Source organism: Pterocles gutturalis, unplaced genomic scaffold (genome assembly GCF_000699245.1).
Source record: "Pterocles gutturalis isolate BGI_N339 unplaced genomic scaffold, ASM69924v1 scaffold26071, whole genome shotgun sequence".
Taxonomy (NCBI): domain Eukaryota; kingdom Metazoa; phylum Chordata; class Aves; order Pterocliformes; family Pteroclidae; genus Pterocles; species Pterocles gutturalis.
This window is the reverse complement of record NW_010103732.1, coordinates 115-22,990: the sequence shown is the minus strand read 5'-3', so window position 1 is coordinate 22,990 and position 22,876 is coordinate 115. Positions and strand designations below refer to the sequence as shown.

General features: G+C 49.3%; 1 protein-coding gene across 1 annotated transcript; it reads left to right on the top strand.

The window, feature by feature from the left end:
* Positions 1-2,065: 2,065 nt before the first annotated feature.
* On the top strand, positions 2,066-21,764 carry LOC104471472 (membrane-associated phosphatidylinositol transfer protein 2-like; the record flags this gene model as incomplete). The annotated part of the gene is made up of 9 exons (XM_010086823.1): positions 2,066-2,310; positions 2,790-2,979; positions 4,040-4,159; positions 4,537-4,748; positions 9,477-9,652; positions 10,057-10,227; positions 12,818-12,967; positions 17,597-17,761; positions 21,616-21,764. Coding segments are annotated over 9 exons (1,578 nt in total), but the record flags the coding sequence as incomplete, so codon positions are not given.
* Positions 21,765-22,876: the final 1,112 nt, after the last annotated feature.

Sequence of the window (22,876 nt, the reverse complement as noted above, 5' to 3'; positions counted from 1 at the left end):
CGGTACCCATCCTGCCCGTAACGCGTCGGTCTGTCTGTGCTGCAGAGGTGATGGAGCTGCTCACAGAGTGCCTGAGTTACATCTATCAAAGACCGTGAGCGTGGTTTTGGTATTGCTCTGTGTGCCAGGCTTGTAGGTTCACGGTGGTTTGGCTTTTTTTTAATAGACTGAGAGCTCAAGGGCCATGGGGAGATCGAGTGGCTGGGCATGGGAATGGCTCTAACCACCTCCAGATAAGCAAGTCACAGCCCTGAGATTTCTCTTAGAGCTCAAGATGGTGTGGAAGACTTGTTTTCTTCAGAGGGCTGTACGAACTCAACCCCCTCCCATTACTTTCAAAGTGAGATGGAAAAGACAGTTATTTGTAGTTGTTCACAAAGAGTCTGATAAAACACTGAGAAATTCCCAGCCACCGTTGCAGTCAGGCTGAGAGCATCCATCACCAAAAGGCAGTTCAAGAATCAGGGGTCTTAAGAGACTCCAGATTTTACAAAAACGTTCTAAATAGCCGCTTCCACCCCTCAACTAATCCTCAGTTGCATGTTGGCCACTTCCTTCAAGAGCAGAGGTTAATGAACAGAAAGGGAAAGGTGCCTCCAAATGGCTGCTGATAAACATCTGGATGACCTGAGCTTGGTGACTCATGTTGTTCTCCAAATGAGCACTTAAGACATTTGCCTGAAAGCAAAAGCAAGCGCTGAGAGCCCCCCTCCCATGCCTCCAGCCAGGCAAAAGTTCACTTTGCAGGCGCTGTAAGCTGGAAGGGGAGAAGGTTTGAAGAGCTGGCATTAATACAGGGGAGTGGTGCTAAATAATTAAAGGCTGTTCTTACGCAGGAGGTCTGGAAAATCTTTATTACAGACTTGGATGTGAATTTTAATACTTCTGGTGGGCTGTGCATTAAGACATGCTTTAATGTTATCTGGTGAAAACATAAGCCAGTTGTTAGGTTGCTAATGTGTGCCTGGGCATGCTCCCCTCCCACCGGCAGGGTTGTCAGGGGCTCAGTCACTGCTCAAAGGACAACAGTTGACTAAAGATGCTGAAATGGGAAGAATTTGTCAAATGGAAAATTCTGCCGCCCTCCACCCCTTCCACACCCCCTCTGGGTGGCTGTTTCTCTGCCCTACCAGGGAGCTGCCAGGATGGTCTCAAATGTTCTGCTACCACAAGGGTCTTGAAGTTTTTTCTTTTCGGTTCCTCTTTTGCAGCAGTATAAGCAAATCTGGAGTCTTATTTATAACTTCTGTCTAGGCGAGTAGATGCAATGACCGATCTCTTCCTACAGCTTCCTTCCCCAGTAGCTTGCCGCTTGCTGACCTATTTGAGCTCGTTTGTTAATTTTGCTGAATGGGTTTTACTGTCAGCTGCTGCAGCTGAGCTCAGCACCCCGACGGAAAGCAACACCCATCTTTTCTTCATTTTTCCACCCTAATGCACACAAGTAACGTCTTTACTGCTGCCGTATTTTACCTGGTTACAATCTTAGGCCATTTTTTTATTATTATTTTTGCTCTCAGCATTGCCTCTGCTGAGGACAGTCAGCGATGCTGAGGCTGGGTGCGCGTCTGTGCGTGAACACGTGTGGGACAGGAGACCTGCAAGGAGTAGGCAGGTTCTCCGCTGTTACATCCAGGTGGATCTAATACTCTTTCAGAGTTCAGAAAGTCTCCGTGCTGCCTGTCCTTCTGTGGTTCTTCTGTCGCTGCAGTTATGTTCATGTGGGGTGGCCCAAGCTGAACACAGCCTTCTAGATGGGGGCTTGCCATCGTAGATTCACAGAATGGTTTGGGTTGGAAGGGACCTTAAAAATCATCGAGTTCCAACCCCCTGCCATGGGCAGGACACCTCCCACTAGCCCAGGTTGCCCAAAGCCTCACGGCTGTTCCTGCTGGAAATACCTTGCTCACAGATGGAGGGTTGCCTCGATGGGGATGGTGCATTTATTGTCCACACCATGTGTGAGCTGGGGGGAGAAAAGGTTATAAAGCTTGCATAAAAGGCATTTGGACCAAATACAACCTCTTTGCAAAATCAGCCTTTCTGCTGTTTCATTGCCGCCCAGGATGAATCAGTGCAGCCATTAATGCAGCCAAGTAAAATCCACGTCCTCCTCTTGGTGCTCCACGGAGGGAACATCCTGGACTCAGGAAGTGGTGACCAGAGCTCCAAGCAAGGGGATGTCAACACCATCGCGACAGTGTTTGACACGGTGATGAGGGTACATTACCCAGCTGCTCTCGGACACATTGCCATCAGGCTGGTCCCCTGCCCGGCCATCTGCTCCGAGGCGTTTTCACTGGTGTCCAGGTAAATTGATGCTGCTTTGTCACAGGGAGAAAGGTATAAAATTTCACTCTTGTTTTTTTGTTTCTTGCATCCCTGAAAAGTTCTGCATGTAGTATTGAAAGCTCTGAGCGTGCTTTGAGAATGCACTTATTAATCTACAAGCGAAGCATTCAATCCCGATTTCATACTTAGCTGCAGTGAATACAGAAATCATGCAGCAAGAGTTCTGAGATTGATTTATTCTAATTAATCCAATAAATACTGAGGCTTTAATTCCTTGTCTGAGGGTTGTTCTATCAATGTAAGTATGTTGTCCTTGAAGATTTACGTTTAATGGGAGAGAGATTTATTAAGCTCTCACCCGTTCACAGTGGAATAAATGGCCTTTCTATCTCGAGGCTTTTTTTAACGAACCGCAACACTGACTGTACTGTCTGCAAACAGCTTTCCCCACTCTGCGCGTTAGGCTGAATATTTCCAACGTCTCTTGCCCTCTCCAGCCTCAGCCCGTACAGTTACGACGAAGGCTGCCTGTCCAACAGCCAGGACCACATTCCCCTTGCTGCACTCCCTCTGCTCGCAACGTCATCCCCCCAGTACCAAGATGCGGTAGCTGCCGTCATCGTCAGAGCCAACCAGGCGTACAGCGAGTTCATCCGATCCCAGGAGGGCATGTCGTTCAACGGCCAGGTGAGCCCACGGCTGTTTGAAGCTCTCTTTTTCATTAATCTCTCAGGAGGGATGGAAGCACGACAGTGTTGAGCTGCAATAAGAAAGCATTGTGCTTCTATTTCTTTCTTTCTGAGAGAGAGATTATTGCTTGTTCTCTGCCTTGAACCTTTGGGATTCAAAGCAAAGTCTGAGCTTGTGTTCAGGAATGAAGCTACAAAGCTGAGAAGTTAATCAATTTTCAGCATGACACACCTTTCCCAATCAGGACTGCTAGCTTTGTCACTAAACATGATTTCTGCTCCCATGGCAAACCAGGGCTGTTCAGGCATTCCCAGCTGTTAAGGACCTTCCGCAGCTCCTGCTGGGGTTGTCGCAGAAGTGGGTTTCTTTTTGGAGATGGTGTGGCTGCTGTACCCTGTAAGATACCATCACTGAGCCTCACACCTGTGAGCAGAGGGACTCTCTGGCCCCAGGAGGTTTGAGCTGTTGGGTTGATGTTGACCTTGATGATCCTTGAGGTCTTTTCCAACCTTAATGATTCTATGATTCACGTTGCCCCGCTGTAGTGACATTTCTCCACCATGAGCTTATTCCCAGCCAGCGCTGTGCCGGGGCCCATCCAGCCCTCTCCTGCCCGTGGGTCTCAGTACTTTATTGTGTCTCCCTGATCAATACCCTTGGAGGCAGGACAGCGTTGTCTCCTCAGGGCTTACAAGGGAGCAGAAGCCCAGGGAAGCTTGCCTGGAGTAGCACAGACAGCTGGCAGGGAGGGAGTGAAGCTTGGTTTTCTGAGGCTGGAGTTAGAGCTGTGCTGGGTGCTCTGTGTTGCTTTCCCTTCGCTCCGGTGGGCTGGTGAGGACAGCCAGAACACATTGGCTGCGTTAGCTAACGAGGGTCTGCAGGGTATGAGTGGCTGTTCATTGACAGAACAGTTTTGCTGATGAAAGCGCTGGGCATCCTGCTATTGCAGCCTTCCTGGGTATGGTCCAGCACTCTGTTTAGTTGTCATCTCCAAACTGAAGTCAAGGGGCTTTTTTTTTTTTTTTTCCTCCTCCCTTTCCTCTGTTGCCTTTTCCAGGTCTGCTTGGTAGGGGACTGTGTTGGAGGAATCCTGGGATTTGATGCCTTATGCTACAGCAATCAGACTGTGTCCGAGAGCCAGAACAGCAGCCGGCGAGGAAGCGTTGTGAGTGTCCAGGTAATGCTGGCTCCCAGTGTCTGCTGGGAACAGGTCTGCTGGCCACACTGCCTCCGTGGCCCCTGGTTTCTTTAAGGATCTTCTCGTGAAACCAGAAAGACTCTCTTCCTTATTAATGGCAAACGCATCTTAAGGTGCAGGTGTGTCTCGGTTCGGGTGCATTTGCTCTGAGCAGGGATGCTCACCCTCCGGTATGAAGCATCGTCCACGCCTGCGTTACCCACACCCTCGGGAAGGGGTTTGGTCTGAGTTACGGTATTGCCCTCAGCTGGATCTTGGGGTCAGTGGGGAAAGGGGGATGGAAGGAGAAGGATATAATGTGGGTGTATTCCTGATTTGGCTGTTGGACGGATAAATCCTTATATATTAAATCCCAGGATACTGACCTCCTGTCTCCTGGGATAACGGTGAACAACAGCTATTGTTCCAGTGGCTCTAATCTGGAAGCCAGCAGACACCTCAGCAGGAGCAACATCGATATTCCCCGTAGCAACGGAGAAGATCCAAAGAAGCAGCTGCCACGAAAAAGGAGCGATTCATCAACCTATGAACTGGACACGATAAAGCAGCATCAAGCCTTTCTTTCAAGGTAAGATTTTGAAGGAACAGAAGGAGCAATATTCTGGAGCTGAGATTTCATCTGTGAAACCCAAATGTTGCTTTGTCATCCTGTGATAAGCAGGGTGGAGGAAAGTGTTTAATTTAGATTGGAGGAGTATAGATTTCAGGGTGTTGTATACGCAAAAAAAAAAAAATTAACGGCACTTTTGCTGAGTGGCAACAAAAGAATCCAGGTGCTCTACTGCATCTGTGTTGCAATGGCAAGAAGCCCTTCATGCTGTTGGTCGACACCAAGGCAGGCAGGCAGGTAGCTGCTTTTGTGCTGTGCTGCAAGTGCAGGGTGGGGGTCAGAAAGGAAATGGAGGAAGACGGTGAAGCAGTCTGTTGTATTGATTTCAAAGCATCTCTGAAAGCTGATTTTTGAGTTGGCTGGCCTCTTCTTGGGAAAGGTGGGAGTGAGCCGAGCATCCTTTAATTTTTCCCCAGTTCAAGTGTGAGATTCAATTGCCATGCCCTTTCCTAGCAGGTTTCTGGTGTCATGCTGGCAGGGTGCTCTGGATGAGACATCCTGAGCCCTGGCTGGTTGGCTGGTGCATGGAGCAACCCTCAACTGCACGCATTGTGCGACTATTTGGCAAAGTCTCAACCCAAGTCTCCTGCGTGGAGCAGGGACGGGGGATTGTATTCTGTCCCCTGCCAGGGCTGCTCCGTTGCACCAAGGTCACGTCTCAAATTTGTTACTATCAAGGTGCCCAGTACCACATTCCTCAGCTCCTTCAAATGGACTTTCAGAAAAGTATCCGTTAAGATAACCGATGAAATTTTCACAGCAGTCTTTCCATCACTGCTGATCATTCAGGGATTACTTCTGTAAGCCCCGAGGCTTTTTCTGGCTGAGTCATCTCCAGCCTGTGGCACTGGACAGCCCAGACCTTCTCCTCCTGCATGCCTGGAGAAACTCCAGCATCCTCTTAACCTCTTTTCCCCCATGTCCCCGGTACTGGGGAGCAACGTGTCGCCCCCACCCCCAGCAAACACCATTATCTGCATTGCAGCGGTGCCCAAGGCTGTTCCTTTTGCCCTGTGCCGAGCTGAAGGCTTGTCCCACGCTTCTGCCCCTCCTTCGTTACTTGCCATCGTTGCTCTAGCACAGGACTTTTGTAAAAGGCTCATCGGAGAGAGAAGGTGTCAAAGTGAATGTCAGTGGTGCACTGAGATACTATATTCAGAGACAGCTGCATTTCCAAAATCCACAATAAGCTTCTGGGCTATTTCCAGCAGGTTAATAAAAGGCAATCAGTCTCTTGTTCATACCTTATCCATACCTATCCTCTGGTATTACAGGAGAAAATCCTGGTTGTGCAAAAATGCGCTCTTTCTCCTTCTTGTTCTTCACCTCGGGGGTGTGGGCTGGGCTAAGGAAGCAGGCTGGCATCTTGCTGCAGTTTTATATCCAGTTAAGAACAAGCGCTGGCCCTGGCGTGGCCAAGGGGTGGCAGTTTGTTGTTTCAAACAGCTTCGTCCTGGTCCTTCCTGCTCCTTCTCCAGGGGGTTGTGCTCACTCCCAACATGAAGCACTGGGGGACGCCTGGCGAGGGCTGTCGGTGTTTGGTGCGCTGATGGATTGGTGCACCTTCACTTATTTGAGAGTTTTATGTCTTTTTACATCTACCTTTAGACCTTGGGTCAAAAAGGAGTCTCTCCCCGCAGCTCAAGAGCCAGATTCCCTCGGGGAGAGGCTGATGCTGCTGTACAGCCTCTCTCCGCGTCTCTCCCCTCCGCTCCCTGGCACCGGGGATGCTCGGGTGCAGGGATTCACCTCGTCCCCTCCTGCGTGACAGCAGGGCGTCACACCCGGACCTGACCCTGGCCCTAGTGCTCACAGCCGTCATCGCCGAGCAGCACATTCATCAGCAGATTCCCCTTCGGCCTCTCTGTCACCAAGGAATTATTTTCCCGTACAAAAACCAAGCCCTGCCGTGACACAGCTTTGTGCAGAACAGAGCCAAGATTTCCTAACGGGCTCAGCAGACGGGCCGCCGGGCATACGGGGCCCTTGCTGTCCGTGCCGATGGCAGATTTCAGCGGGTGCCAAAGCCACTCGTTTTTATTAATCTATCAGCCCTTCCCGCTTCTCTGGGATAGTGCCCAGCAAGCCAGAGCAGCATCTGGAGATTACAATCACACATTTATTTTTAAATTCAGTCCTTCTGCACAACTACATTATTTCTGGCTGTGCTGTACTTGTATTATTGTAAATGAGTCGATTTGCTTCTGAAATCCATAAGCTCTGGTTTAATGAATGCACACAGTACATCTGCTGCTTTTTCGAGGGAGAACAGGGCACTGGAGGTTGGTTGGAGCATGACGGGTTCAGAGTTCCCCTTGGCTCGTTTCTTTTCATTGCTAAAAAGACTTCTCTACTTTTCCTGGGAACTTGATAAGCTGTCCAAATTGCTTAGCAGTACGAGTGCTCCCATTCCCCACGAAGAGGTGCCCTGGGAAAGGTGGGTGGGATACACACAAACCCCTTGTCCCTGTCCTGCCCTAACGCATCGGCCGTCGGGGTCGTTCTTTCCTTTTGTGCCTTCCTTTGAATCGCATCGCTGTGGCTTTGTCTTCAGCAAAACTGAACGTGTTCTAGCTGCCTTGCTATTCCTTACACACAGCAAACTGTGAGTGCGTTGCAGTCCTTTCAGCTGAATTGCAGCTTCGCTGAAGGTGGCTTGTTTTGAAATGTGTTCCAGCATTGTGCGCCTTGGCAGCGTGATCTCGGGGAACGCGTTCCCATCGCAGACATGGGAACATGCTCATTTGAGCTGTCGCTGCTGTAACCTCCTGTTCCTCTGGCTTTTGACATCGCTGTTTTGACTCTCCGTGATGTGTGTGTCTGGCATAAATCAGGTTGTCACTTCCCTGCGGATGGTAACCGGCATAGTGCTGTGTGTCTGCCTTCACCTGGAGAGGATACGCGGCAGCGTGGCATGAGAAGAAGGTTTTTAGCATCCTTTGGGAGTGGCGTTTAGCAGAGGTGGTGCTGTCTCTGGGATGATGAATTATTTGCCAGAGCAGGGAAACCAAGTCCAAGTGAATTGAATTTTTTGTCCCCAGTTTGTGAGTGTTTGCAGCTGCTCGGTTATTGAGCGGCTGTCCCGGAGGAGTGTGTGAGCTGCTGCTCCGGCGCTGCAGGTGGTGGGGAGCCAGCAGCCCTGTTCCCATGAGCACAGCAGTGCTGGGACACCGCTGCCTTCAGAGGTGGCTTTGATGAGCAAGTGCCACTGCATACGGAGACACGGCAAGCGCTGGGGACCACCTGGGATTTTGCCTTGAGGGCGCAGAGCTGGCGACAACCTGTTGCATTTGCATCATTCCTGACTCCAGCCCAGTAAACCTTTTATCCAGCCCAACTGTTGTGGTATCCCTGTATCCTACATATCTTACAGAACCTGTTCAGATGCTTTTTAAAGTGTTTGCAAACACCCTGGTACTCTGTCTTCAACTCTCCACTTCTAATTTGAGTAGAATGTAAAATCGTAGAATCATTTAAGTTGGAAAAGACCCTTAAGATCATCAAGTCCAGCTGTTACCCTGACGCTGCCAAGTGTAATGACAAAAACCCAGCGAGGCTGCCGTCTGAATCTGTAGAGCCTGGAGAGCAAAAGAAATTGCAGCTTATTGCTTCTGGGTGGTAACAGAAGAATCTCAGAAACCCTTTTGTGAACCAGGTTATTAAACATTTGTCGCTTTGCTGTCTAATCGCAGCTCTAGACTGCTGAGAAGCACCTCTTCCTAACGTGGGGGTGGATTCCCAGGATTTTCATCTGAGAGTTTCTTCTTCCTCGGTGTCCAAGGGAAATGTGAATTTAAATCTCGGTGCTAAACCTGCGTATTGCCCAGCCTGTGCTGCACAGAGGGTGAATTTTACAGACAGATTTAACACCTGAAAGAGAGGGGGAAAGCTAGGCATGTTTTATATATATATATTTTTTTTTTCTTAAGTACAGTCACCTGGAGTTGTTGGGCTGAGGTTGAGAGGTGGTTTGGTAACAACTCGACAGACGTGGCCTCACGGGCAGAAGAGAAGCGGGAGAGTCCTGGGTGCATGATAAATACAATTCACCACGTGGCTGCTGGGTTCATTACCCCAAATTCCCGTCCCCAGTGAATGCCGCGCACGCAAGCTGTGGTGCAAACTGGGTGCACAGAGATATTAGAAACCCTCCTGCAGATGTTGATCTTTCTTTTTCTCTCCCCCCTCCCGTTTTCTTTTTCTCTTTCCTTTTTAATCCCATAACATTTGTCCAACTACTTCCACGAAGAAGAAATGGGTAAGCACAGCTTTCTGTAACATTTGAGAGTAAGACGACGGAAGAAACTCAAATGCTGCCAGCCAGAAGCCGTAGCGGTGACGTGTGTAGTGGAGTGAATCCCTGTAACCTGCTTCTTTCCCTGGTACTCCGCTGGTTGGGGTTTGCTGGTTATTTTAGTTTGCAAATGACTAATCTGCTAGCAGCAACCAAGATTTTGACTCCTCGGAAAAAAAACTATTTTGAGGAGATAAACCCACGCAGGCTAAATTATGCCGGTGAAATGGGGTAATTGTTTGGGGGGATGTTTAGCTGGCTGGTGGGTTGATTGATGCAGGTTTTTCCTAAAGACAGAAAAATTCTATTCACTGTCATTCACTTATCCAGCCTTAAATTATGAAAACACATGGTGAATGAAATTTTGACTTGATTTTCTGTTCTTGTCCCAGTTTACATTCTAGTGTTCTGAGGAATGACCCAGGGTCCAGGCGATCGAGTAGCTCCACTATGTTGGATGGAGGAAATATTGGAAAGTTTGAATTTGAGATCACCGACTTCTTCCTCTTCGGTTCTCCCTTGGGTCTGGTTCTTGCGCTGCGCAAAACTGTCATTCCAGCTCTCGACAGTAAGTCCTGATGTGAGCTGCTGCGCTCGCTTAGCGGGTGGTGTAAGCACCTCCTGCTGCAAATGCGGTAATTTGATGAGACAAACGGGTGAAAACGGAACATTTCTATGTAATATTTATTGCACTGTAAAGAAGCGGATCACTCTGTGCTCTAGCCAGTGCTGATTATACAATTTATTTACAATGTACTTCCAACCATTAAAAACACTGGGCAATTCTGGAGTCTATAAATGTTATAATATATTGCTTCAATTGACTGAACTGGAAGGTGAGGGAGATGATAAATCCCTAGCACTTTTTTTTAAGCCAACAGTTTTCCTTTTTTACTGACAAATATTTACAGTAATCTAACAAATAACCTTTTTGATACTTGAGAGGTGTTTTTTTTTTTCTCCATCTTTTAGTCTTTCAGCTCAGACCAGCTTGTCAGCAGGTCTATAACCTGTTCCACCCTGCAGACCCGTCTGCTTCACGCCTCGAGCCTCTGCTGGAGAGGAAGTTCTACCTTTTGCCCCCTTTTAATGTTCCCCGTTACCAGAGGTTCCCGCTGGGTGATGGCAATTCCGCTGTTCTGGGTAAGTCCCTTTGGATCCATATCAGCTCTCTAGAGGGTTATGTCCACGCTTTATGTGAAATCATCAAAGCAATTGGGAATGACGAGAAAGAGAATAGTCTTAGTCACGATTTACCAGAAAAGTAGTTTTCTTCCCACAAAACCAGTGCCTTGTGACCCGTATGCCCTTCACTTGTCACACAAAGGCCATCAGCGGCTCAGAGTCACGCTGGGGTGATCTCTCTTGGTTTTACACCCAAGCTGGTGGTTGTAGTTGGGACTCAGTGGAACACGATTCACTTGGCAGAGTTTAGGGCTTCGATGTTTGGGGGTCCAGTGAAGACTGGAAGGAGCAGCATCACCAGTGAGATAACGAGATGATTTACTTGGTTGCAAACTCATGGGACAGGCTACACCTTGCCAGCGAGACACTTTGTCTTCCCGGGGTACCTGGGGCTCCTCTGCCATCGGTGGCCTCTCCGCTTGCTCTGCCCCAGTTGCAGCAGTGACAAAGTCCAAGCTGGCTGTGTGCATGCCCGCTTGTCCTGCTGGGTTGCATTTCAACAGCTGTGTCCTGACCATGCCCTGCCTCAGCTCCCATTACATCGGTGCTCTTGCAGTTGATGGAATAAAATCAATTCTGTTTCCTACCATCTCCACCTCGCTCCTGTGCCTAGGCTCTCGTGGTCTGTTGCCGGTTCAGCGCAGGCTCGCATTGCAAGGAACTCTCAGGGCAGCTCACCGCTGTGCAGAACTCAGTTTGACCTTTCTGCTTCACCTAAAGCTTTGGTTCCCTGCAGGGTCAGGCTTTGGGGCAGGAAGAACAGTTGCAGTGTCATTTTTCCCTTGTTAGAGGTTGTTAGACGGTGGCTACTTAAAGTCAACATTGCATCTAAGAGTCGCTACTATAAAAGCAGATTTACAGCACGCAAGAAATCACGCTGGCAAACCAGAGTGGAGTATCAAAGCCACCAGCCAGAAAGATTGGGATTTCATTGTTGTTTTTTTTTTCCCAAAGCTCTGCTGGCTTTCAATTTGTTTAATATTTGAATCATGCAGGACTAAACAAAGAGGAATATGTATCTAGAGCTGAACAATTCTGGGGATACTCTGCATCGCTTTTAAATTGAAAATGCAAAGCAGTGGTCTCCTGGGTATCGGTGTCTTTAAAGATTGGATTGTAATTGCTGATTCTGGAGGTCTGATTCGTTTAATGGGCATAAACTAAACCCCCTGTTTAATAAAGTGAATAAAACACTTTCTGCAGGCCCCTCTCACTTGTCGAATTTAGCAGAGATCTTGCTGCAACACTTTTTAAAAATGGATCCACCCACTGTTATATTTATACTTTTGCAACTTGAAAAGCAATTTGATTTTGGGTGTATTCTAGGCATCAGCTGCAAGTGGTTTCTTAGGAAAAAAAAAAATCCTGACCATCTTACCTTCTTCCTCATAAATACATTTCAAATTCCCTCTCTCAGTGAAGCCAGAGGTGAAAACCCCGTTGACACAGAGCAGCCTGTGTTCAGGTTCTCGTTCTGTGCAGCAGCAGGGTTGTGTGAGTTTGTGGTGCCTCCCTGCACCTTTGGGCTGGCTGTGTGTAGAGGGACACTTGCTACGTAGTGGAGAGGAGTTAACCAGCCATTAACTCAGCTATGAGACGGGCAGAGTGATTTCGAAACCTTCTCCAGGTTTGAGCCTTATTTTAAGAGATGCTGCTCTGCCTTGATGAATAAAACTGACGAAAAAAGCAAGTTTTAAATTCTCTTCTCATGCAAGACAAAGCATCTTCATTTACTTATCGTAAGGCACCAGGCTATTCCTTTCCCTTAGAGTCAAAACTTGTGTTGTGATTTACGTTACCCAGAAGGACTGTTCTAACCGTGATTTCAGAGCTGCTCCTGAAGTGTGTGCTCACTGCAGGGCACTCCAGCAAAGTTAATTGCTGCTCTAATTAAGCTATATGATTGGGTGATCACGTCAAATTCAGGGGCTCAATTATAATCAGTTATGTACAAAACCTCCTGTAACGCTGCTTGTGCATCTTTCCTCATGCAGATAGGTAGCTTTTTTTTTAAAGTCCACGATTCAGAAAGCCTCTTGGACTTCTTTGTGTGTGTTTTCCCATCTGTACTGAATGTTGGGTCCCTGTTTCATTGCAGCCAGCTTGCAGAGTGAAATCGAATTCACATCCCCGCTTACTCCTGTGCTTTGCACTCTGTAGGCTAAGAGTCTGATTCAAGTAAATCTCCCCTTACACCATACTTTTTTCCCCTTGTGGTAAAAAGATTTTTCTGGATCTGGTGGGTATTTATGGATTTGGCTCATGGGAGAAGCTGGTGAAGAGGACTCCCTTTTCTTTTGTTGTTGAAATGCCATCGTTATGCTCTCCTCTGCTCCCAGTTAACCTCTCTGATGTGGGTCTGTTTGGAAAGTCACCATGTTTTGTTTCTTTTACTGTATTTGAAGGTTGTCTTTTCACTGAAGACTCATAGTTGAAGTGCTCAGTTGTAACTGTTTGTACGTTAACACTTTGTGGCTGCATGTCTGTTCTTTGTCCTTCTGTTTGGTTTTTTGTTTTTGTTGTGTTTTTTTTTTCCATCTGCTTCTAGTTGAGACAATCCAGAACAATCCCATCCTCCTCATGGAAAGTAGCCCTCTGGGTGCTCTCCAGCACCAGGACAGCTTCATGGAAACAAGTATTCCTGTTCCCGTACTGAATTGGCAAGATGTTCCCAATAAAAGTGCTGGTTTTGCTGAGTGTGTGTAATCTCCACTTTTGTATTGTCTATGGTGTTGGGTACTTGGGGTGCTTTTTTGAGATCGTACTGTCGCCTCCTGGGGTTGAAATCTTCACGCTGTGTCGCAGGCTGTGCCACGTGAAATAACCGCTTGGGATCATGCTTGGGGCTGGGAGACCCATCGTGCAAAGAGCGAGGTGGGATTACAAATCCTGGCCAATTCCAGTGTTGGTGCTGGAACGGGATGCTGCTGCCACACAGTTACTTTTTTCCACCGGTGGTGGTTGTGCTGCTGGAAAGAGGCTGTGGCACAGCAAGGCAGAGTCCCGGGGTGGTCCTGCTCGTGCGGTGTACCCCGTGTGCAGGATCCCCCAGGACTGGGTTGGGTGTCTGCAGTGTGTGTCCCCAGCAGCCAGCGACGCTGCACCGTGGCCAGAAATCTCATTAATGTCTGTGTCAGAACAGATTTTCTTCTGTTGGAGTATTTTGTGTTTGGACACTCCTTGTGGCTCCGCTGAATACAGTGGATGAGGCTTTCAGACCCCAGGGTGGCCGTATGTGTTGGCTTTTTAAAATTAATTTCTCAACTTCTGCCTTAAAAGCAAAGTTTGATGCATTTGTTTTGCCTCCCTTTCCATCGTAAATGCTGCATGGCCTCATTTATTCTGGTTGTGGCTGGTGCTACAGCTGCGATTTTAATGAGACTTGACTTGGTTTTAGTTCTTTCTTCCCCGTGTGCCTCACTTGCCCGTTCTCACCCCTTTTTCAGTGTTTTGCATTGAGAGCTTGGTTCTGCTGCCTTGTTTTTAACAAGCTGGCCCTTGCCGTTCCCGAGCAGTCGGTACGTTACGTGGTCATACAGGATGGCAACGTGGCTGAGACTGTTCCAGAGAGTCTCTCCCTTTGTCTTCTGAAGATGGAGGTGATTTTTTAGGGATGCAGTTGCCATGTTGCCTGTGCTGTGATGTTCCGTAACAAAGCAGAGGGAAAGGATCTGGTACGATTAATGAATCCCTCTGGAGGTCACTGTTGAAATGCCGTTTAGCTGTCCCCTGATATTTCCTGCTGTCTGAGCTTTTAGAAGCTCCTCTGCTCTTTACCTTGGGTGTCAAGAGCGCAGTGTGGCCAAGCAGTGCTTGACTCGACTGCAGCCAACTTCTGGATCCCAGTTCTGCCACTGGGCTGTGCGAAATTCCCATTAAAACTTCGACAAGAGAAATCAATGTTGCTCTTGATCCCTGCAGAGTGCCCAGTGCTGACCAGTGACTCCAGTGCGAGCAGGAGCTGGCCTGTGCTGAGCAGCTGGCTTGCTTTTGTATTTTTTTTTAATTATTTTTATTGAACTTTATATATTTTTGATTGCTTTTGATATTTCCCGCTTGGGTACCACAGCTCAGCCTGCAGATAGCACATACAGAAATCTGCCACTCAGACACCGAGGGCTCGACGCAGTGCCAGCAGTACATTAGGAGGGTGGCCCAGTGCTGTTCACTTAGTGGGAAACAATTAGTAAGAACATTGACAAACGAGTCCATAAATGAAAAGGCACAGCACTGAAATTAGTATTAAAGAACCATAGCCAGGCAAAAAAAAAAAAAAAAAAAAAATTATTTTGCTTCTTATATCATCTCTTCTGGAAGCGCAGTCCAGTCTCAGTTCATTGCACTGGCCCGAGGCATGTGTGCTGCCGGTCGAGCAGCGGCAGGGACCCCTCCCACCAGCCCAGGTTGCCCAAAGCCTCATCCAGCCTGGCCTTGAACCCCTCCAGGGATGGGGCATCCACAGCTGCTCTGGGCAACCTGGGCCAGTCCCTCACCACCCTCACAGGGAAACATTTCTTCCCGATATCTCCTCTAAATCTCCCCTCTTTCAGCTCAAAATGTTATTAGGGGTTTTTTTTTTCCTGGGAGTCAAGTCCCAGGGTTTCAGCTGGAAGTAGCTGTCACTGCAGCTGTGGAGTGGAGGAAGCCTGGCTGAAGGGCAGTGATGCATAAACCAGGTTTTCTGTCCATGCTTCCTGCCCTGCCTTTTCCTGACCTTCATTTTTCTTAGAAACCACCCTTTTTTCAGGGTGTGTATCTTGAGAAAGGAGAGAAACATGAGAGCGACCCAAGTGGGCTGGAGCGTGGGAACGAGCGCTGCCGTCAGCTGGCACGTCACCCCCGCGGAGCAGATCCCTGCCACCAACGCCAGCGACACCAAACCCAACAGTTCAGTAACACTAACACTTTTGTAGGAGTGAAAATTCTTCCTCTGGTGACACCAGCTAGGATGGTGTTGGGAGGGCCATCGAGGTTGGGTTTTTTTGCTTCGAAAATATACAAAAATCCCCAGTCAGGCTCAGGAAAGCAAGACTGAGTAAAAAGAGCCAGCCCAAAATACCGCTATTCCTTCCTTCATTCTCTTTCTGGGTTCTCAGAAAAGGAGATAAAATTCAGGCTGATGGAGCTGGAGCCACGACCAGCCCAGGCTTTTCTCTGAGGTCGCGTTGCTGTGTTGCTGTGTTGCTCTTTATGTGCCATCCAGCAGCTTCCTCATCCAAACCGTGGATGTTTGATATTTCAGGGAGAGGAAGAAGTTCAGGCTTTGCTGGTGGGTGTTAGTTAAACCTGACCCTGGCATTTTTCCTAGTGCAGACAAAGCCAAACCTCTCCTTGCATCTCACCAAGATCAGGGAAGCTGATGGTCCCCAGCGGTGGTGGGACGCCCGCTGGATGTGACACGAGCGCGTGAGCACAGAAGGATCTCGCTGTCTGTGTAAGCCAGGGAAAGGAGAGGAAAGCACAGAGGGATCTTGGTCTGTATTAGCAAGGGGAGGGTGTAAATCAGGAAAAGGTTAAAGGGATGTCCCAGGTCGTGAGCAAAGGGAAGGAGACCCTTCACCCTTGAGATCTCTGCGGGGTTGAACGCAGCTCCTGGCTCGGGTTGTGTTCTCCTCTGCATGAATTGTCTCCTCTCGCTTGTGCTGGTGCTTTCTGCAGCGAGAAAGCCGCACTGGCCCGCTGGGGCCGGCTGGGTTGAGGATGCTGGTAGGAGTCTTAACAGCCAGCAGCTGGAGGCGAGGTGAAAAGAGGAGGAAAGGGTTGAGAAAGCGCTGCTGGTAATGGCCTTTCTGGCACAACGTGTGCAGCTCATCGTCAGGCCAGGCTCCCGCTAGGGCTCCGATCTTGCAGTCCACGAAGCTTTTCCACAGAGCAGCTTGTGGCCTGATTTTCCCTGCAGAGAACAGAACTCTCTTACCAACACTTAGCTCCACATTTTCTGCTTCGTACGTTCCCTCTCCCTCCGCTGCAGCGGGATTTGTGTGGGCACAGACACTGCTGCTGTGAACTGAGAGATCAGAGGGAGCAAGTCAGCAGCCCCAAGCGAAAAAGATCGATATTCAAATAAACCAGCTGCCAAAACAACGCCCTGTGTCAACCACGTACTGGGATGCGATCCCGGGATCTCTGAACTGGCTGAAACAGGCAGAGGATGTTGGTGCGAGGGAGGGATGTGCTTGCACTCCCTGTGGCACCTGCTGCCTGGCTGGGCACAACGCTGTGCCCCCTCCGATACCTGGGAATAAAGTCGAGGTGATGCTCCCGGGGTACAGCACAGAGCTGGGAGGAAGCAGCTTTGCTTTTGCACGTTAGCGTCACACCGCTGCTGGCTGCTGTGGGGTACCTGGCGCTGGCGTTACAAACCCTCTGCAGTGCAGGGTCCTGGGGTGTCCCACGTCATTCATCCTCATAGCATCCGCAGAGGGGAGAAAACTGCAATGCAGAGATTTTATCGGGACTTTCAGCATCTCTGGGTTTGCCAGTCCTGAACACGTTAGGTCCGTTTCCCTGTAAGGTCCATGGCAGCAAGACTTTAAATAATCCCCCTTCTCTGTATTTCCATACTAAAGGGTTAGTCCACGCTTGTTAAACCTCAGGTTGAGATCTAAAAATCCAGACTTGCAGGTTGTACAAAAGCAGCTCTGTTCACAGAGACTGAGCACTCCCCCATCCGCCAACACCAATGGGAGATGTAAGTGCTCAGCGCCAGACTCCTTCCTTTCAGTGGCCCTTACTTCAGTTTAACGAGTGTTGGCTGTATCCATGAGCGATAAAATACAAGTTCAAATTTAGTCCCTGCCAGGCATGAAAATGTTTTCTTGATTTTTTTTTTTTTTTGCATTAATGCTTCTATCGTGGAGATGTAAATTTAAGTCTAAATGTTTCAAGAAAGCAAATATCCCCTTTCTAAGGTTGTTTTTTGTTCTCCTTCCCGTGGTTATTTTGTCTCGATGTGAATATATAAAGCTGTGTATATTCACATCTGTATGTATGACACATGCTTCTGTTACTGCTGCTTGAATAAGCCTGCCTGGATTTTTCTTTGGGGCTTTCGATTTGGTTTTTGAGCGACTTCTTTTGCTTCTCTCAATCAAAGACTGCTCCTCCAGCCACATGTCTCTTTGCCTGCTGTGGTGTTTGCTTTCTTTTCAAACCAGAGCTCTGATGAAATGTCTCTCTTTTTTTTTTTTTTTTTCCCATTCCAATCAGTTCTGAAAGGTTTTTGCATCTCCCAGCCTTGTTTACCTCCTTCCTCCCCTCGAGTTCGTCTTCCCCGGCCTCTTGTCTGTTGGTCTAATATTTTGATTTCCCTGTTTCAACTTTGTAGCAGATGTTGTTCAGTCTCATGGTGCCGTCTTCATGGAAAGCGCGTCCCTGTCCACCCCCATGTCAGCCCCTCAGTTCAGGGGCTTCCGGAGAGCCAGTGAGATCAGCATTGCCAGCCAGGTCTCAGGAATGGCAGACAGTTACACTGCTTCCAACATAGCCAACAGTAAGTGTTTCACCCCCTCCGACGCTGCCGCACCGCTCTCGCAGCGCCATGCGCCGGGCTGGAGCCACGCAGCGTCCGTCTCTCCTGTCTGTCTGGGGTTCTCTTTTCTGTTTCTAACAAAAAGTTGGGATTATTCTGTCGGTTTTGTCATAGCCGGTGTTGCGTGTTATCATATCCCCTGGAGGAACAAATTGTGTATTTGATGATAATACACTGCCACTGCTGTGTTGCGCGTGTTGGACTGTGCTGGTGAGAAATTGTTAAAAAAAAATAATTATAATAATTGATAACTCTGAGCATTGTTTGGCTGCTGTGTGTCTGAGGGTTAATCCAAAGGGATGTTTCTGCGTTGCTGTTGGTAAGTTGTGCAGAACCGGTAGGGATCAGCACCAGACTGATAATGCTGGATGTGGCGTGTGGCTTGATGAAGATAATTTAAACGTGGTCCACAAATTTTGGGGATGAGTAAGCCCCTCTGTAGTGCTGAAAGGGAAGAACGGGTTTGGGTTATTTATTACTTGGCATTAGAAATTCTGCTCTTCTGTAGCCCTCAGGGTAACTCCGTGTCAGCCAGTTATGACCCATATCCCAGAGGAATAAAAGGGATTTTTTTGTTATTTTCCCCAAGGCATGTATAACTTCCCAGCTGATACAGTGGAGAACAGTTCAGCCCCTTCTTCATTTCACCTGAGGTGTGAGATTAAACAGTCTGTGTCCTTGGGGGCTTCTGATAATTTGGACCAAAAAAAAAAAAAAAACCCCAAACAAATTTAAAAAAAAAAAAAAAGGCAAAAAACCCCCCAACACACCAAAAAAACCCTTCAGCCCAAACTCTTGCACTAGAAGGCAGCAAAAATTTAGAGATACTCCATTCCTGGCGTGTTAGACTCCAGGGCTGTGAAGGACTCACTTCATAATTAATCACTGAGGTTAACAACGCTCCCCCAGGCAAGTGTTAGTTGCCGAAGGTCTGTGGGCACTGGCCAGGGGCTGCTGTAGCTTTTTGCCCTGTTTGAGGCCACACTCTACCTGCGCTCTGACAAACGAGGTTTTCTTTGCCAAAGCCCATCTGAGAACTGACGCTGCACTCCCCGCACGCATCCTTATGTCTGTCCTGGTAAGACATCTTGCCAAGCGCTTGCTAAATATTGATCTGCCCGGGAAGAAAGCTCCCGGGGGAGGAGAAGGTGTTTGTTTTTGTGCTGGTTTCACACCCACGGAGAGCTGCCGAGCTCGGCCAGCCAGGATGGGAAGCAGGGGGCGCCGGTTGTTCGTTAAGAAATGTTTACGCGGGGTGATGCCTAAAGGCGTGCGGGATCTGACGGAGGGATCCTGCCCCTGCTGGCAGGATCAGGCTCATGCAACACTTGCCTCTCTTTGCTTTCCCCACCCTCTCCCCAATTATTTAGCTTCTGGTTTGGGTCATTTATTCCTCCACACACTTCACAGCTGTCAAAACCCGTTTCTGAGATCGGCGAGGAAGAGTCCGGTCCAGCATGGGCTGTGCACCCTCCCTGCCCCCCCACACAGCCCGTTCCTTCCCCTCCCCGGTGCCGACACATCCTCTGAGCCCCGGCTCTGGCTTTGCAGCTCTTGCACTCAACCTTATTAGCGCGGTGGTGAGGCGAAGCCTGGCATCGAGGGCTGGATGCGGTCTGTGCCTGTCCCACAGACAGAGCCGGAGGAGGTCCAGAGGCACCGCAAAATCCCGGCTTCTCCCTGGGACCCTCCGTAGGATTCAGCTTCCCTTGTACTGGGAATTCCTGGAGGATGAAACCGGTGTTGCCTGTGGCATGTGTGTGCCATAATAATAAGTGTGATTTCTGCTTGTTTTTATTTTATTTTTCCTTTTAGAAACCAAACACCACCTTAATCACTGTAGAGGGTTTAGCCTCCTGTCCCAACTCGCCCTCCCTCACAAATCCCCCACCCAAACCTCCTCCAGGAGACGTAGGCAGCACAAACACGAAATCCCCGCCAAGGGAGGAAAGCCCAAAGGGCCGTGGAGCCAGGCTGCAGACCGTGCTCTTCGGATCCCCGACCTGGACATCACGACAGGTATTCTGGAGAGATCCGCCCCAGTCGACCTCCTCTCTCTCCTTCGATAGTCCCAGAACTTCACGGCAAATCTTTGCGCTTTCACTGAGACACTTTCTGATTGCATTTTAACAAGTATTTCTACCACTTTGCTCCAAAGATCGATCATAACACAGCTAACAACTTGGCAAGAGCAAGACTTCTTCTGGGTACAGCTCTGGGGACAACGCTTCTGCCTCCACCGCTGTCTTTTGAGCATGGAAGACTAAATCCTGCCTTCTCCTGCCGAGAGTCTGAAATGACCCAAGCTGGGGACTTGCCTGAGAAATGAAGGGTTGAGACATGACCAGGAGCTGCCAATTTGGAAGACAGGGAGTCAGAAATGGCTGTGAGGAGGTGCCCGTGTGCTTTGGAAAAGCCGTGTTGATCCATCAACACCCTCCTCCTCCTTCCCGTGGCTCTTCAGCACAGCGAGGGCCGTGAGGATGAGGGTGGTCCAGGCACTGGGCACCGCCAGGGCTGGGCCATGGGGATGTGCTGGTGCCGTGACCCGCTGCACGTGCTGGGGTGGGAGCTTTGTGCAGGTCTCTGGAAGGAGCTGGTGGGTCCACTTCTTCAGGTCAGCATCTGTGCTCATCACCAGGTAGATTTCCCTTAACCAGAAGGGTTGGTTGGATCGTTCCTTACACCTGGCAGCTTTCCTGGATGTCCATGAAAAGGGAACATTCTCAAGCTTGGTTTTCCTCTGTGACAACACCCTTGTCAAAGCCCCAGCTTGCAACCTGCATGCAAACGCAGCTCCTTCTGGTGCTCTCTCGATCTGATCCATCTTCTCTTTCCGTGGCTGCTCTTCCAGGCTGGAGCGCGCGGGTGTTGAGGGCTCCTCGCTGGGGGAAAGCAGCCCACGCCTGTGGGGCTGAGGTTTTGGGCTCAGACACACTCTTTGCCAGGGATGTGTGTCTGGGCAGAGCCCAGGGCAGCATTGAAGTGTGATGGTGTCCCATGGGCGAACGATGGCTGTTGGACACTTCTGCGCGAGTTGTTGACTCCCCAAAGGAGAAGACCCTTCTTGTGTTGTCTGTAACCTTGCCCACCCAAAATCCCAGTGTATTTTTTCAGTCCCCCATGCAATGAGGTCCCAGCACTCCCAGATACTTTGGTTGGCCACTGTGCTCCTGGGGAGGCTCAGCTGGATGTCTCGGTTGCCTGCCGCATGGTAGCCCAGGAGGGCAACCAGGACTTGCTGGGGACTGCCAATCCTGGCAGCACGTGCCATACGCTCTGCCTTGTGGTGCCTTTTAGCATCTCACGGGGGCTCCCGGTGTTCAGATCCTCTTTAGTGTGGCCAACATCTGGGTGCTAAGAAGTCTTTTATTCCTTGGGGAAAGCTAAAGGAGGTGGAAGTGGGGCTGGAGGTGGCCTGGGCATGTCCTGCACTGTGCAGAGCACACACCCCCTTGCTCCCACAGCTCCATGGAGATGGGTTTCTGCTCCCACAGCTCCAGGGAGATGCATTTCTGTCTTATATTTTGGCATATGGATTCCCGGGCTCATTGCCCCTGAGCCTGGGACCCCTTCCCTAGGGTCTGGACTAATGGCCAATTAATACCTGCCCTCCAGTGCCTTCCTATCTGCTTAGATGAAGGAGAGCTCAAGTGCTGGTGGCCCTAGGTTGGTTGTTCCCTCTTAGCAGTGTGACCAGCCAGGGAGCAACCTCCCAGTGTGCCTGGAGCAAGGAGCCAGAGCCTCGAAATGCTGTTTGTGACCGAGGCTGTGCATGCCCATGAGCCCCCTTTGAACGAGTCTTTTGCTTCTAGTTGCTGCCAAATGGTGGGGAACCAAGAGGATCGACTATGCGCTCTACTGTCCCGATGCTCTGACGGCTTTCCCAACGGTCGCTTTGCCACATCTCTTCCACGCGAGCTACTGGGAGTCCACAGACGTTGTCTCCTCCCTGCTGAGACAGGTACGGTCATCCTCCCTTCCCCAGGCTCCCTTGGGCTGAAAAATATTTTGGGCTTTTTGTTTTTTTCCACCGCACCTTCCATAACTCTCATTGACACGTAGAGATTAAAAAAATACCCTTTGCCGCTGCAGATCTGTTTTCTTCCCCTTCTTTTTGTTCTCACCTGTGCTGTTAGCGGAGCTGCACACACACAAACTTCACGGCCACGTGCTGTCGTGCCTGGTTAGTTTGAATCTGGGTTTTATCATCAGAGCAGGTTTCAGATGGGCTCGCCAAGGAGCCACGGAGGGAGCCCAGGGCTGTTTCCCATCAGGTCCCAGGGGTGAAAGTTGGTGGCACTTGTTTCTTGACATGAGCTGTCCTCTGTGTGTGCGAGTTTGGATCTCAAAGTCTGAAACTTAAAGGAAACTTCTCAATGTACAAATAAAAATAGCAGCAAATCCATTGAAGGAGAAGTTTGTATGAATTTGACGTGAGGTGACAGGCAGGGCTGGGTTCGTGGCTTTCTAAGTTGTTGTGGTCTCCTCTGGGAACTCAGACCATCGGCACTGCATTGGGATTGAGCCTTTGTTCCCCAGTACAAACCAGCTCTCCTGGGGCTAGGTAAACGAGGATTGCTGGAGTCTGACATCTCAGCCTACATTTGGCCTGAGATTTAAATTTACTGTTTAAAATATGCTTTTTCCTAAAAGAAATATTTTTCCTTCAGTTCCTTAGGGCCGAGAGGGAGTTATTTGCCTTACAAAGTATGACCCCCCCAAGGAACAGTACTTAGAGCATGGAACTGGAAAAAACAGAGCTCAGAGCAACTCTGTGGGTTGTGTTGCCCACTTTGGCGCTTGGCTTTGCTTTGTGTTAGCTCACATCCCCGCTCTCTTCCAGCCTTCTCGGCTGCAGCTCTCCATTATTTATGACTCTGTTGGCAAACTTTCTTTTCAGTGCTATCTTCCAAATAACGTGGGAACATAAACAACAGAGATGTTGGTGCTGGTGGCAGCTGAGCAGTAGCGATAATCCAGGGAGACCTTTTCTTCCCGGGCTGTGTCTGGCCCAGCGAGACATCTCGGTGCTTGCACACACTTTGCTGGAAGCAAGACATCTCGGTGCTTGCA